Source organism: Lemur catta, chromosome 25, assembly GCF_020740605.2.
Source record: "Lemur catta isolate mLemCat1 chromosome 25, mLemCat1.pri, whole genome shotgun sequence".
In the NCBI taxonomy this organism is placed as follows: Eukaryota; Metazoa; Chordata; class Mammalia; order Primates; family Lemuridae; genus Lemur; species Lemur catta.
The window spans coordinates 3,467,109-3,484,086 of NC_059152.1; the positions used below are offsets into that span (position 1 = coordinate 3,467,109).

At 42.9% G+C, this 16,978-nt stretch overlaps 1 protein-coding gene across 11 annotated transcripts in view; it reads left to right on the forward strand.

The window, feature by feature from the left end:
• Positions 1 to 9,398, forward strand: part of SMYD3 (SET and MYND domain containing 3) — a 358,877-nt gene extending 349,479 nt beyond the window's left edge. For all 11 annotated transcript variants that reach the window (XM_045537179.1, XM_045537180.1, XM_045537181.1 and 8 more), the window contains one exon: positions 9,084 to 9,398. In XM_045537179.1, coding sequence (XP_045393135.1) covers positions 9,084 to 9,185 — 102 coding nt within the window. In that variant the 3' untranslated portion in view covers positions 9,186 to 9,398. The remainder of the gene's footprint in view (positions 1 to 9,083) is intronic.
• Positions 9,399 to 16,978: the final 7,580 nt, after the last annotated feature.

A 16,978-nucleotide genomic window follows, 5' to 3' on the forward strand; every position in this document is an offset into this window, starting at 1 on the left:
CTGCACAGTTATCAGCTGCTGCAGCACATCCAGGGAAAGCCCAAAGCACAACGCTGGTCTTCTGTCTGCTCCGGCCTGTGCCCCGATTTCCAGCCCCCCCCCACAATGGCTGATCTAGAGCATGTGGTTCTGTTGTTCCTATTTCTTAATCTGCTACAGTGATGCTTAAACTCTTTGGTCATGTTCTTATTTTGGAGTCTGATGAGAACCACTGACTCACATACACACAACCTTTTGTACATTCGGTGGGAAAGGGGCCTTCAGAGGCTCCCTGAAGCCTTTCCCTGGACTCTCTAACCGTCCATGGCCTCTAGGTTAGAAAACCCTCCTCTAATCATGGAACAGCACCCTTCAACATCGGGGAGGAGGGAGGGAAAGAAGGCATGCAGAGATGACCTGCCATAATTATCACTGATACCTTCGAAGAGTTGTTTGAAGAACCTGGCTCTGAAATTTATGAATATCAAATAGAGAATAGTAGTTTCAGGAGTGTGGTTTTAAACCAAAAAATGGAAAAGATAAGGAAAATATAAAGTCTTAATAAAGAAATAGAAGATATAAAGAAACAGCAAATATAAATTTAAGAACTGATAAACACAAGAAACAGAATGGACCTCAACAACATTATGGAGGGAACAGAGGAATGAATTGGTGAACTTGAAGATAGAACAACAGAAACTACCTAGTCTGAAAAACAGAGGAAAAGACTGAAGACAAAGTAAAATTGAATAGAGCCTCAGGGGGCCGCCAGTAGACCAATAACAAAAGATCTAACATTGGAGTCCCAGAAGCAGAAGAGGAAGAGGGTGGTGTGAAAAAAGTACTTGAAGAAATAATGGTGGAGGCATCCAAATTGGAAAGGAAGAAGTAAAATTTTGTCTGTTTATATGACATGATCTTACATGTAGAAAACACTAAAAGATTCTGTTTAAAAAAACCCAAAACTATCTGTTAGAACTAATACGTGAATTCAGCAAAGTAGCAGGATACAAAACAAACATGTAAAAATCAGTTGTGAACAATGAACAATCCAAAAAGGAAATTAAGAAAATAAGTCAATTTACAATAGCATCAAACAGGATAAAATACTTACGAATTAAATTCACCAAAGAGTTGAAAGATTTGTGCACTGAAAACTACAAAACATTGCTGAAAGAAATTAAAGATATAATAAACAGAATGACATCATGTGCACATGAGTTGGAAAACTTAATATTGTTAGATGTCAATATTACATAAACCTACAGATTCAGTTGCAATCTCTGTCAAAACCCCATGACATTTTGAGGGGCAGAAATAGAAAAATCCGTCTTATAATTCATAAGGGACCTCAAGGGACCCTGAATAGCCAAAAGCAATCTTGAAAAAGAAGAACAAACTTGGAGGACTCACAGTTGTTGATTTTAAAATTTACTGCAAAGCTACAGTAATCAAAACAGTGTTGATACTGGCATAGGGATGGACATGCGGCTCAAAGAACTAGAATAGAGAGCCCAGAACTGCGCCCTCAGTTACGTGGTGAAATGAATTTTGACAAGGGTGCTAAGACTACTCAAGGGAAAAAAGACAGTCTCTTCAACAAATGGTGCTGGGGAAACTAGATATCCACATGCAAAAGAGCAAAGTAGGACCCTTACCTAATGCTGTATATGGAAAGTAACTCAAAATGGATTGAAGACTCAAATGTAAGCTAAAGCTATAAAACTCCTTAGAAGAAAACATAAGAGAAAAGCTTCATGATGTTAGATTTAGTGATATTCATTAGATATAATACCAAAGGCACAGACAGAAAAAGAAAACATAGACAAATTGGACTTCATCAAAATTAAACACTTTGGTGCCTCAAAAGACACTGTCAACAGAGTGAAAAAGCAACCCAGAGAATGGGGTATATACATACAATGGAATATTATTGAACCTTAAAAAGGAATGAAGTTCTAACACATGCTACACGTAGATGAACCTTGAAGGTATGAAGTGAAATGAAACAACCCAGAGAGACGGACAAGTAAACACGATTCCACTTATATGAGGTACCTAGAAGAGCCAAACCCAAAGAGACAGAAGGTAGAACGGTGTTTACTGGGATCTGGAGGGAGTAGGGGGAGGGGAAGTTGTTTCATGGGTGCACGGTTGCCGCGTGGGATGATGTAGAAGTTCTGGATGTGGGTGGTAGTAATGGCTGCACAACATTGCCTAAGCACAGTGTGAATACACTTAATGCCACTGAACTGTACACTTAAAAATGGTTAAAATGGTAAATTTATAATATGTATATTTTAGCACAATAAAAGCTAAGTGAACCCCAAATAGGATAAACCCCAAAACCTTCGTGCAGAGACTGTGGATCATACTCAAACTTCTGAAAGCTATTGACAAAAATAATTTCCTAAAAGCAGCAAGAGGAAAACAATTGGAATGACAGTGATTTTCTCATCGGAAACCGTGGAGGCCCGATGAAAGCACAATGTTTTTTTAAACACTGAAAGAACAGAACTATTAACCCAAAAACCTATATTCAGCAAAAATATCCTTCAGGAATGAAGGGGAAATCAAGACATTTTCAGATGAATGAAAACTGAAAGAACATGTCACCAGCAGACATGCTCTAAAAGAATGGCTGAAGGAAGTTCTCTAAACAGAAAGAAAAGGATAAAAGAAGGAATCTTGGAGCATCAGGAAGGAAGAAAGAACACAGCAAAAATGTGAGTAAGTAAAATAGCCTTTCCTCCTCCTCTTAAATTTTCTGTATAGGTTGATAATTGAAGCAAAAATTATAACACTATCTGATATGGTTCCAAATGTATGTAGTGAAAATATTTAGGACAATTAAGTTCCAAATGAGGGAGAGTGAAAGACTTAGGGTTTATACCCTTGACTTGAATTGGTCGTGGTGAATTATGTACATATAATGTAAGACCTAGAGCAGTCACTAAAAAAGCTATATAAAGGGATATACTCAAAAAAGCTATAGAATGGAATTCTAAAAAATGTTCAGGTAACCCACAGGAATGCAGGAAAAAGAAAAGAGAGACAAAAAACAGAGCAAACAGAAAACAAAATATAAAATGGCAGACTTAAACCCTAATATATTAATAATTACATTTTAAATTACATAAGTTGTCTATGTCAAAAAATATAAATTGTCTAAATATATTAATTAAAAGACAGGGATTGGTAGAACAGATTTTTAAAAAATGACCCAAGTATATACCAACTATAAGAAACTCTCTTTATAGTGATATAGGCAGGTTGTGGAAGTAAAAGGATGGGAAGAAGATGTATTATGAAAACACAATGAAAAGAAAGCTGGGCTGACTATAACAATATCAGATATAGTAGACTTTAGGGCAAAGAAGATTTTCCTAGGGGGTAGTGTATAATGAAAAAAGGGTCAATCTACCAAAAAGACATAGAAATGCAGCAGACAACACAGTTGCAGAATATGGAAAACAAAAACTGATAGAGCTGAAAAGGAAAATAAATAAATCCGCAAGTGTAGCTAGGAACATCAAAACCCCTGTGTCAAGAGTTGATAGAACTAGACAGAAAATCAGCAAGGATATATTTAATAGAATAATCACATAATACCCTCAACCAACAGGATCTGTTGACATTTAGAAAACACTCCACCTGACAACACCAGGTGCACATTTTTTTTTTAAAGTAACCACAGAAACACCAAGATAAGACCATATTTGGGGTCATAAAACAAAATGTAAAATGATTCAAGTCATACAAGGTAAATTCTCTGACCACAGTGGAATTAGCAATATTTGGAAACAAAACTAAATCCACACCTCCTAGCTTTCTAGGTGCGTTGAACAACACGCTGGGACTGGGGCTCCCCTTGGAATTTATCTCGTCCAGTCTCCTCATTCGGTCGAAGAAACTGATGCTCAGGGAGCAGCCGTGGGTTCTTCAACAAATATTCATTGGATTGATTGATTAAACATAGTGACATAACAACAGCTCTTTTTCTGGAATAGTTACTACCATTGAACCATAGACCTGAGCTCCCCGTGTCTGTAACCTGTCCTGAGGTCCCCCCCAGGCCGCCCTGGTCCCCTTCCCGCTCTGGGCGCCCTAGGACTTTGCATCTCCATGTAACACACACTGTTCCGCTGTGGCGATCCAGTGGTTATGTGTTGTCTCCCTGACTGTGCCTGAGCTCCTCTAGGACAAGGGCCGCGTCTTGCCCATCACAGCTGCTTGAGCGAATGACTGCATAGATGTTTCTCTAAGGACAATCTGCCTCCCAGGAGGACAAATTCCTCCAGCAGAACCTGCCCTTGGAGAGTTGGGTTCAAAGTGTAGAGTGGAGCAGGTCGCACACGGCGCTGCTCGGTTCAGATGGGTCGTCAAAGCCTTCGGGATTTTCTGCTGCCCGTTGCAAAGGGCTTTTTGTGGCTCTGGAGCTGATGAAGGTGTTGGTAGCTCTTGCTTCTTACATTTTCTACGTTGAAAAAGACCCCCCCCCCACCGCACCCCCAACACTCTTTCGTTCTGAGAGGGGCAGAATGAAAAAACCTGCTTCCGTTTTTCCCTGTTGTGATCTGATCCCAGAGGTTCTGATCATGCCTGCATTTCTTGTCCCTCTGATTTCACATCCATATTTAAATCATGCTGGGGGGAGTCATTTGCTGGATTCCTCAGGCCTATGGTGGAAACTATATGAGATCCTTGATAAGCTTAATATATTTCTATTAAAAATTAATATGAAAGGTATATTGTTTCCAACTGTAGGTCATAACTTGATTTAATTCAATATATGGTCACAATTCTAAAATTACTTTAAAAAGAAAAAAAAAGGATGTGATGAGATTAAAATCAGTTCTGGGGACACTTTCTTTATTCCTGAGTAAACCCCGTGCCTGTCGCGTGGCAGACAATCTATGCTGCCGTTTCTTGTGTGACATTTACGGTCTGCAAGTGGGTGCAGCAGGCATCCCCCTTGGAGGCTTCAAATGAGTCCTCGGTGAAAGATTCTGTGCAGGCTCTTCTTAAATGCTGCCATTAAAAAAAATAAAATGTAATGGAAAGAGATAAGCTTTTCCCAACACAAGCCGGCTCCAATTTTGTATTTCCCTAATCTGTTTTATACGCTACCGTAGGAAATTAAACCGAATCATCCCTTCTGACATGCACACGTGGCAGTCGGGAGGGGCTGCGAGAAGGGAGACGGAGCTACTGGAAACAATTTTTCTGGTTTGTCAGAGATCTATTGTAACTTTATTTTTTTGGATAGGGTGAGCGGAAGCCCTTCCCATCTTCCCAGTGGGCTGAGTGGCTGTGCCTAGAGCCACCCAGGACTCTATTCTTACTTCTCTGGGAACTCTGTGCCCCGGCTCTGCCACAGGCTAGGTGACGTCCAAGGCAAGGACCAGATGTCCTCTGTCACTAGGTCCGAGTCGCAGCTTCCTGCCCACCCAGCATGTCACATCGTTCGTACGTGCACACTCCTGCACACACAGGGGTCACTGACATAGTTTGCACATTACTGATCCTACTTCTTCTTCTTTTCTCTTCTCCATCTGCCCATTAGGCAAAGAAAATTAAAATGTGTACATGTTAATCAGACCTATATTTAGTTTTGCTTTACAGACAAATAATGTAGTTTTTTTTTTTTTTTTTTTTTTCAGTCTCTTCAGATTAGTCCTCTGCCCCCACCTAGGCCCATTTCTTCGCTGCTTCCAGCCACGCTTGTGGATAAGGTCCTCTAATCTTAGCATCTCAAACCTTGCACGTACATGCCCAGGGCTCCCCCCTCCGGCCCCACCTTTACTTCTGGTGCTACAGTCACCGCCACACAAGAGAACGCAGAACATGACCAGCAGCACTGGACTGGGAGGACACCCATGGCCCCCGGGGGTGTCTCAGAAGCCACATCCAGGAGACCCTCCGGTTTCTCCCCTTGGTCACTGTTCTCCCACTGGAGACTGTTTGTATGGGGAGACTGCACGTTACAGTCTTGGAAGGGACACTGGGCTGAGTCCTAGGAGCTGGGTGATCGTGCCCCGTCCACCTCTCAGGCCGGGCGACCTCGGGAAGTAGTTCCTTCCGTGACATGAGAGTGTGGGACTGGACGATCCCTGTGGCCCTTAAGGAAGCAGGCTGGGAAGTGTGGGCAGGAGGCCTGCGGATGGCCATGCATCTGCCCGCTCCGGGCTGTGACTCTGCAGTTCCAGGATGGCTGTGGGGCCGCAGCCTCCTGCCAACACCTGGGCACAGCCCTGCTGGGGGACAGGCAGGCCTGCCCCTCCCTGAACAGGAATCTCTGGATCGGGGGCAACTGACTTCGGCCTTTGCGGAGTAGACCTCGTTCCTAAAGCTGCAAAGCGGGAGACGCCAAACTTACGATGGGAACTGGAAGGAAAGCAGGAGGGAAGAAGATCGGAGCCTGTATTCTGTTTGGAAACATGAACGTCACCCTTACGCTGCCAGGGTGATAAGAAGATAGCTTTGTCATTTAGCCTCTGAGTCGAACCATGAAGAAGCACAGACCCTTCTCCAGGTGAGGAACCTGGGGAAACGTGACCAGGGGGACAAACAGGAAGCTGGTCTGGGAGATCTGAGACAAAAGCCAGGCCCTCCCCAGCAGGGGCGTCGGCGAGGGCAGGGGAGGAGGTGAGCTCGGCTCCTCCGGCGAGGGTGGAGCGTTCTGTCCCAGTCTGCAGAGAGCTCTCCAGCCCTGCTGCTGGTGCCTTCATCTCCCTTTGCCAGATCACAAGCACACGCGGCCGTCTGTGGAGTGAAAGGGAGGAAGAACATCTAAGGGTGCTTTCAAGTCGGACAATTTCCCAGGAAGGCTCCCTGTGACCCGAGCAACGTCCCCTCTCCACGATCGTGCTGTCACGCGGGGCTCTGCCGCAGACCCCGAGATGCCCAGAACGGCAGAGGACCCAGGGCAGCTCGGACAAAAGAGAATGAAACACAAGGCCCGTGCGCCCCGCATGGTATCAAGCATTTGTTTTTAATCCTCTGCCCAGAGGAATCGCAGAAAGTTCAGCCGTCTGGAAGGTGAGGGCTGCTCCCGACACCTCCCCTCCGATCCCAGACACCCCCCACCTCGGGGTTCGCTCGCACACGCCACGCACCCACAGACAGACCCCCCGAGTCGGTAAGAAATGTGAGTCCCCACCGTCCGGCATCGCAGCCCCAGCCGCTGCCTGGGCTTTGCAGCTGGGGTGTTGCGGGGTGGGCTCGAGGGCAGAGCTGTCGTTGCAGGCTGAGGGGCCGGGGTCTGAGCGGCTATGCCTTCCCTCCCTCCCTCTCAGCAGCTAAGTCTAGACGCTCTCTGTCTGCCTGTTTTCCTTCCAGCCTGAAGCGAACATTTCTAAAGAGGCAAAGGCAGGCAGGAGCGCAGGCTGAAAGCATCCATCACCCTGAGCGCTTTGTTTCTTTCTCCTCTGCAGAAAACAGGGCTGTCGCTGTGTGAGCCTGTTGGGGGTGAAGGGGTCTCACCATGTGGCCACAAAGGTGCTTTCCTGCCCTAAAATCTCTACGGCTTTAAAGATGATCATACCCAGGAATTCCACCCCTCGGAATTTACCTTAAGCAAACATTCACCAAAGGCACAAAAAGCCATGCTGGAAGATCTGCCTCGTATCACGATAAACAATTGGAATCGATGTAAATTTCCAAGAATAGCTTAGTAGACAATGGTCTGTGAACACGATAGAATTCGTCATATACAGCAGTTGTGCCGGCTGTGAATTAGCACTGAACAATGAACAGTCGCTGTCATTTTCGACCCTGAGGATGTGCTGGAATCGCCTGAGCTCGCCCTCGCTCCCCACGCTCGTGTGTAGGTTCTGGGTGCTGCTGTCTCTTGTGAAGCTCCACGGGTGACACTGTGTGTGGCCCAGGCTGAAGCCCTGGTACCACTGCCAGGTGCTTCACTAGGCGGCCAATAGCCACCAGAGCCACATTTTCGCAAGCGTCCTGGATGCGTTTACATCAAACACAACGGGTGCCCCTCCCTTCTCAGCCCACCCCACCTCCCATTTGGGTAGTGCAAGGTGTGCCTCGCATGATTCGATTAGAGACTATATATTTATTGCACAAATATTTTTGAGGGTATTCTGAGTATTCGTTGCTCCATAACAAACCATACCAAATTGAATGGAGTACGACAACAAAATTATGCCTGCAGGTTCCGTGGGGAAGGAATTCCAACACAGCACGATAGGAAAGGGTTCCTCCTGTTCTACTTTCCCACACTGTCTGGTGTTTCGTCTGGGAAGATACATCCTGCTCACTCTGGCTGGGTGCTGGAATCATCTGGAGGGTTCTTTGTGTACCTGTCTGGTGCCTTGGCTAGGTGACTTGAAAGACGAACTCAGCTAAGACTTTCAGCCAGAGGAGGTACCACGGCCTCTCTCCGTGTGGCTCGGGCTTCCTCATGGCATGGAGGCTCGTGGTCCCAGAAACAAACACGCCTAGTGAACAGGGAAGAGGGCTTTTTGGCCCAGACTTGGAAGTCGATGTCTTTACTACAACTGTGCTCTTTATTGAAGTAGTCACAAGCCCACCCAGATTTCAGAACTATTTTGAAGACAGAATTGACAAGGTTTAGTAATGGACTGAATATGGGGAGTCACAGGGAGGATGTGTGAAAATGCTATAATGTCATGTGATATGAAAAGAACACAAGAATCCATGTACATAATAATCACAGTGCATACAGATGGAACTGAGTGTAGCATGCAGTAAAGAGAAATGATTTTAAGATGGTGGCAGCATGGTATTTCATCCTTCGTGTGACTTAATCATTTTAGTGACTCTTCCTAAACCTCTACCCACCAAAGCTATACCCTAGCGATCCCTGAAGGGTCATCGCTGGTCACTGGACCCCAGCGTGACTCAGATAGTGAGCGTGTTTCCCAAACACCACGTTCAAAAACCACCCTCGTTGCTTGGTATTCTGGCTCAGAGAAGCACAGTTCTGTGCGCCTGGTAGAGACAGTTCAGCCTATGAACATGTGGGTTCGCCAGGACCCTCACATCATGGGGACAAGAGGGAACAGGCAGGGTCCACCTATTTTGAGGTCTAACGTATCTTCCCTTCTTTTTCTCTTTAGGCTTTTGATATTATGAGAGTGACACACGGAAGAGAACACAGCCTGATTGAAGATTTGATTCTACTCTTAGAAGAATGTGATGCCAATATAAGAGCATCCTAAGGGAACCCAGTCGGAGGGGAAAGATGGCTCATACCTTTATTGAATGCCTTATGGAGGTCACACGCTCTATCCTTTGTTTGATGTGTGAACCTCTCCTGTTGGAAATGCTGTTCTGTGTTTATGTAGGTAAATAAGGGCAGACATACGGTTTGCAAACCACAAGAACCATTAGTTGTAGAGAAGCACGATTCTAATAAATTCAAGAAATGTGGTGAAAAATGCCATCTGGTAATTGTTTTCTTTGCTTACACATTGGTGGATTTTATTGCTTAAGATCTCGACATTCAAGATAGAAAATTCTATTTAAAAACCTGACAGAATAAAGTGTAACTTTCTCTTTGATATATGGAGGGATAATTGGATAAAAATCACTATTTTCACGTTTGCTTCCAAGCAAAATGTTAATGTCCATTTTGGCAAGAAGCAGAATTTTTAGATGTTGTCTTTACTCTTTTTGATAAATGGGTCCACTAGTTACTTCCAAATACATCTCCAACACGAGAAGTTTTATCCTAAATCTTAGAAAATGGTCATTTTAGGTGTTACTAGAAAAGGATAGGAAATCTTAATGCCAAAAAAAATGTTTTTCAAATGTCTCACAGCTCTTTGTGTAAATCTTTCTCATGAGCATGTTATAACTCTTTGTGTAGTATGCCATCTTTTTTTTTTTTCCCTTGAATTTTTTTTTCTGTAATTTCCCAAATCTGTGGCTTGGTGTTGGAGTGTGATGTGCATAGCGCAGAGCTCCGCTGTCCTGCACTAAGCAGGGTCTGGCGTCCCAGCTTGAATCAGACTGGGCTGCTCTTCTCTCCTCTGTGCGTCCCCAATTCTCCAGCCTGCCCTTCTGCTTCCCCCGCAGACGGGAAGAAATTGTAGCCATCAGTGCAATTCACCATGGTACTCCTTAAACCTTTTTGGTGTTGCAGAACATTTAGTCACTGTGATGCGTCTATAAACCCTCTTTTTGGAAAAGCATATACAGTCTTCCCTTCATATCCATTGGGGGGGGTCAGTTCCAGGACCACCTGAATACCAAAATCCACAGGTGCTCAAAGTCCCTGATATAAAACGGTGCAGTATTTGTATATAACCCACACACATCCCAACGTATGCTGTAAGTCATCTCTGTGTTACTTATAATACCTAATAAATGTAATGCTATATAAATAGTTATGTATCGTTTAGGTAATAATGACCAAAAATAATTCTGTACTTGCTCAGTTCAGACGCAGTTTGTGTTTTAATATCTTTGATCCACGATTATGGAATCTACGGATGCTGAACCTGCGGATACCGAGGCCGCCGTACCTGTGAACGGTTTGCTTTAGGATCAGGGACTCTCCGACTTCCAACGGTGCTTCGAGGGACTCCCTGGGGTCCTTCATCAAATGAAAACCAGACCTACTACCTTTCAAAACCACTGGTGGGACTTATTTTGGCTCCTCATTTTAAATGCATGAGGACAAAGAAAAAAGCAACAACAGCAGGGAGAGGTAGTAACTTCCATGCCAAACGAAGGAGCGGAGTTCACCGACAGCAGCCCGTGTTTGCCAGTTTCCTGAATGAAATTGATCAGCCGGTGCTGATCCTGGATTAAGAGATTTGCCTTCACGCCTCCTAGAGAAAGCATGACGGGCGTTGCAGCCCCTGTTGCCGGCTGCCCGCTTGCTGAGAGCCACGGGCCCTGCTCGCATCGACTTTTACAGAAAGCAAACATTTAAGCAAAGGCAAACATTTACCAAACAACTTTACAGCAAAATAATTTTGGAGAAAGGGGAGAAGGGATGGAGAGCATAATTTAAAATTCATGTTACTGGTGGCTGACAATTTACTGCCCCAGCCTCCAGGACACGGTTTCATTAGTCCGCAGTCATCGCCGAGGCAGACTTTCTGCACATCAGTAACTCGACGTTATTAGTGGCTCTTCTGCGGTGAGAACATGTTTAAACTGAAAATGAACACGCTGGGCATAATTTATAGCCGTGCCACGTGAGTGCCAGGAGTGCGGGGGAGGAAGCCTGCTCTCAACGGGTGCTTGGGACACGCTTCCTCCAGCCGGGTGACAGAGCCGGGCACAGAGGCCACCAGACAGCCATCACTGCAGGCACGAAAGAGAAATTCCGTACGTGGGGGCCACCCCGAGTTGGGTCTTGAAAAGGCTTTGCTTGCCCAGTTGGGAATTGATCCTCTGCTCAGAGTAGCCCACTGGGATTCCACAGGGAGAAGATTCTGGGCTTTGTCTGCGGAGCATCATGTAATCCTCCTGACGGGCAATCGTGGTGGAAGCTTCAGGAAGACACTGCAGCCCCCCTTTCCCCTGAGGTCTGTAAGGAATCAAGCTGGTGACGGGGAAGGACCAGTGTGACGCTGGGACGCTCCCTTAACTTTTTGGGGTTTTTAAGTGTCAAAATGCTGTTGGTGCAAAGTCAGTGTGTTCAAAACCGATTCAAAACACACTCGAAACCAGTCCTCTGCCTTTCAAATCAAGTTCAGCACCATCATCGTCCTTCCACTCATCAGCACAGCAACTCAGTCATTGACGCTCCCTTCTCCATCAAGGGAGTGAATTCGGTCCGTCCTCTGAACCCTCTTGTTTATTTCAGCCACTTTCCTTTCTCGTCGGTCCGTTCCCAGCCCCTTTGGAGGCCCCGGGGCTTCGTTCCTCCCCCACCGCAGAGACCCCCTCGCTGATCTCTCGCCGTCCCTCCCTTCCCTCTCGGCCATCAGAGCTGCCAGGGCAACCTCCCAAAATGTCCGTTTCACCATTCCTTGTAACTCCTCTGCTCAGAAACCTCCAGTGGCTCCCCACTGCCACTCAAAGTCCAGTCCCTGGGCTGGAGTTCACGGCTGCAGACCACGGACGCCACACTTACCCCGTGACCCTGCCTCTAGCTGGACAGGCCTCCCAGCCCGACCTCTTGGGCTCTGCCCTCTTCAGTCCCTAGTTTTGCTTATGCTCACTCAATTCCTTTCTTCTCCGTCTGTCTGAATCTTACCTGTTCTCAAAGGTCTACTCCAAACCCTTTCCATTTTCCCTTTTTTGAATTCAAATGTGTTAGCGTCTATACCCAGTAAGTATTCTCCTTCATGGTCAAATTGCATCAGCTTTGGCTGTTGGAATATTGAAGTTGGGTCCTTTGTCTGAAGTGCTTCTATCATTTTTGAAACACTTTTTTACTTTAGGGCACAGCAAGATGTTCCAGGCCCACTCTACACTTTCCCGCTCTAGACGTGGAACCAGACGTTTCTCTAAGGAGCCCTGGTTTCTTTCAGTAAGAAATGCTATTTAGAAACCTTGACCCGGGCACTGTGTTAGCTTATTGCTACCAAGGTGTCTTTGCTTTGTAGGCCTTTTTAAAATAATGAGTTCACGCTGATACCACCAATTAAAATCCAACATCCGGGGTGGTTCTTCATCTTCCTCCTTCCGTGTCTGTGCTTCTCTCGTACATACAAAATTGTTTTGAAATTACTACACCACAACTACTACCAACAGCAAACCCACTAAGTAAAATTTAAGATTCCTTTCCAGCCCTTTTTTTCCTTAGACAAAAAGGTTGTATAATCAGAATACTGTGCTTAGAAGTTACTTGATAGCTTGGTGTGGTGGCGCAAGGCTGTAGTCCCAGCTACTCGGGAGGCTGAGGCAGGAGGATCGCTTGAGGCTGCAGTGAGCCAAGATTGTACCATTGTACCCCAGTGGGGGTGACAGAGCGAGACTCTACATCTAAAAAAAAGTGACTTGAATTCTTTTCTGTTTGATTATGTATTCAATTTGATATCCAATTAGGTTTGTTTCTATTTGAATTCAATGTTAGGGTTTTCCCATTATTATTGATTTATACTGGTATATAAATACCAATACAAATACATATATTAACATATGTTATATTTTGCTATTATAAATAAGGCCATAATGAGTAACCTTGGGCATATGTTTTTTCACATTGCTGGAGATACATTTTCAGGGTAATTTCCTACAAGCGGAGTTGCTGAGTCACAGGGTAAATGCATCTGTAATTTTACAGGGTATTGTCAAATTCACCTCGAGCAGGGTTGTATAACAATGCCAGTGTCCCTTCAGCCTTGCCAACAGAGTGGGTTGTCCAGCTTCTGAATTTTTTGCTAAGCTGATAGATGAGAAATGGTATCTCAATGTAGTTTTAATTTGTATTTTTCTTATTTGCAAAGTTGAATGTCTTTTAAAATCCTTTTGTCTTTTTGTGAACAATCTTTACATGTCTTTTGTCTATTTTTCTATCAAGTTTTTTGGTCTTTTTTCCCTTAATGTTTTTTATATTAGGGAGATTTCTCCTTTATCTGTGATGTTTAATCTCCCAGTTTGTCATTTTTTGTTGTTGTTGTTGTTGTTGTTGTTTTTGACTTCGCTTTAGGTTTTTGCCCTGAATTCCTGTGGCTGGCATTTTCAAAAATATTCTTTAAGAATTTTATTCCATGAGAAACCAGACCCCAGTTTTAAAGTTAAGCACCTCCAACCTTCCTCATGTGGTTCCTGGTTCTTGCATATTCATGAGCTAAGTTGATATTTGAAAAAATTGTTCTTCTACCCATTCTATGACCTTATTGTCTTCAGCCAGCACCTTGCTTGGTTAAGGTTTTTTACCTGATTAAGCGATTCACATTTTCATTCCTGAACTGTGTTCTTAGTGGTCTTGCCTTTTTGGGTTGCTTCAATTTTCCAGTGAACCAGGTAATACAATTACTAGAATGCACTTCAGAGAATCTCCCGGATTCAGGCATCGTTCTCCTTAACCCCCTTGTATAGCAGCAATTCAACAGCGGGGTCCATCAACCCAATCAGAACAGTAATCTACTTCTGAGGCTTGAAGAGCTCAAGGGACCAGTCTCAGCTGAGTGGCAGTTTCAGCTTCCATAATAACGGAGTCATTGTTTTATTCCCTGGAGGAATCATTCCTCTCTTAGAAGCCAGGACATTTAAACCAGCAGATCCAGAGGTCACAGGGATAGGAAGCAAAAATTCTTTTAACCTGCTGTTATGTTTACTGTGATTGTGGGAGGCTACTCCCACCCCCCATCTGCTTAGTTTTTAGAACCTGCATTTTTCCTCTAAGAGAAACATCTTTGTATATCAAGTTGATGACTCAAAGCATAAGGAATCCTACAGAGCTGCACTCTACCTGTTGGGATAGTCTCCCAGCTACTGACATACACAAATCCTGTCATGTCAACATTCTATCAGGCCAGCTGCTTCTGGGTGAAGGGACAGCAGTATGACCAGTAAATTGCATAGGCTTGAGCTGCTGGCTGCACTTCTCCTGTGACATTAGTCCCTTGCTCCAAAGCTGTGTCATGAGGAATACCACAACTTCCTCCAGGTTTGATTGACTTCTTGAATTTGCAGCTTCATGTCTTTCATCAATTCTAGAAATTTTTCAAAAATGAACTCTTCAAATATTGCCTTGCCCCATTTTTCTATTCTCTCTTTCTGGATTTCATTAACTGGATTTTATACATTGTCATTTCAAGTTTCTTTCAAATTTTCATCTCTCATCTTCATTCTGGTTAATTTCCTCAGCTCTGTCTTCCACTTTATTAATGAAATTTTCATATGTAGAATTTACTTTTATTCTACCTACTGAGCCTTTCAACTACATAATTTTTATTTCTCAACATTCTATTTCATTTTTCATAAGGTCTTATGGTTTCTTTCTTACATACAATTGTGTACTTATTTAAATTCTCTTAAATTTTTTTCTGTTATGAAAAATTTCAGGAGTGCCATAGTCTTCTTATTGTGTATGCAGTCTCTCTCTCACAGTGAATAGCTTCCTTGTGTGCTTTGTAATTTTGATTGTGAATTTATTTTTAGTGTGCTTGGTTTTATGTACATGTATGTGAAATGTAGCATGGGTTGAGAAACTTTATCAAGAGTAGTTTTGTATTTCCTTCTATTATATAACCTTTGTCAGCAGACAAGTATACAGATATATTAATTTTTCTGCTTGTTTATTCCTGCAACACATGCTAGTATAATTTAAATGCAAAAATAAAAACAATTTGTGGATGATATATACTTTGTTTCTTCTACCCCAGACTCTGAACATGAGCATGCTTTCTTGCAGTCTTCATGAGGAAACAAAACAAATTGTAATTCCACTATCATTAGCATCTTATAAATAATGGGAGTTTCAGAAAGAGAGAATAGAGAAATGAAAGAAAATAAGTAAAGAGATAATTGCAGAAAAAAATGTCACAGAACTAAAGGACATTTTTTTCAAAGTGAAATGGACCTAGATTGCTCAGTAAAATGAATAAAACTAAATCTACGTGAAGAAACTTAATCATGAATTTCAGAATACAGTAAACAAAAACATCTTACAAACTTCCATAGACGAAATCAAGGAGAGTTTCTTACAAAGGATCAAGAAGAATGCTATCAGATTTCTCAAAACAACCATGAAATTTAGAAGACAATGGAGACAAATATTCAAAATTCTGGGAGAAAATTATTTATAAACCCACCATTGTAAAGATAAATGCCAAGCAAGCATATTAAAAGTAAATGTAGAATAAAGACTGCAAATCTCCCAAATTTTGCTTCCCATGAATACTTTCTCAGGAAGCTACTGAATGATTTTAGTTTTCTGGTTTTCTTATCTTTTCTTTCCTATTTTCTGTCTCTTTGCATTTTTGCTTTACTTTATGAAAGATTCCCCCCATTTTACCTTTCAAACTTTTTGTAGGACTTTTTCACTTCCAATGGCATTATTTTTAATTTTCAAAAGTGCTGGCTTTTCTTTTTATTAATGGTATCTTGTTCTTATTTTTTGGATTCAGTATCTTATTTTTGTAAGGATACTAACAATAGTGGAGAGAAGGTTTTTTATCTCACTGCATAATTTGTTTGTATCAAATTGCCTTTTGTTTGTATTGGGCTCCATGTTTCAAATTATATTTTTCTGCAAATATCTGGTGACCACTGGCTCTCTGTTCATAGTTCAAAGAGAACAGAGAGCCAAAGTCTCCAGATTGGAGACTTTATGGCTTCTATTATAGAATGCTGAGTTTTTTGGAACAACTCTTCATCAAAAACAATGAAAAGTGCTGAAAATAACTAAAAGCAGTAGATTAAAAGGCAGTGGGGAAATTCTAGGCTAATATATGCATGAAATCCTGTAACAGGTTAGTGAACCATCAGATGCAGAGCACCAAAGCTGCTTGTCCACTAATGACATCTATCAGTGCCACATACTTCAGAGGATTTAGGAGAAAAAGGCACATAAGGCTCATGAATTCCCTACAGTGGTCAAACTTAAAGGAGATTCTGTCCATACTGAATTGGGACCTCAAATGGCTAAACATTTATTGTAAGGAGAAATGGCTCAGGGATGGCTTGATGTTGCAAAGAGCAGTAAATTATAAATAAAAGAAAAGGGAAGGCAAAAAAAATCCTGTAATACTAGTGCTGAAAGATCAGAACTTACGTAAATTTGCAACCTAGGCAAGCAAAGCCTGGGTTGACCAAGGAACCTCAAGCTGGGAGCTGATTTGAGGTGGTTCTCAATTAGTAATGCTTCCAAATATTTGGCAGAAACAAATGAAAAACCTCACTGGAGAAGGATACACCCATCCTAGGCCTCTGGGAGAGCACATAAGTCATTTTTTCAAGGTCAGTGAATGACCAGAGATAATTTGGAACTCAAGAATAAAAGCAACAACAGTAAGTACCAGGAAAACAACAGACAAAAGAAGAAAGCTTATTCAAATTTCATATACTGGAAATATTACATATAAGAATTAGTAATTATAAA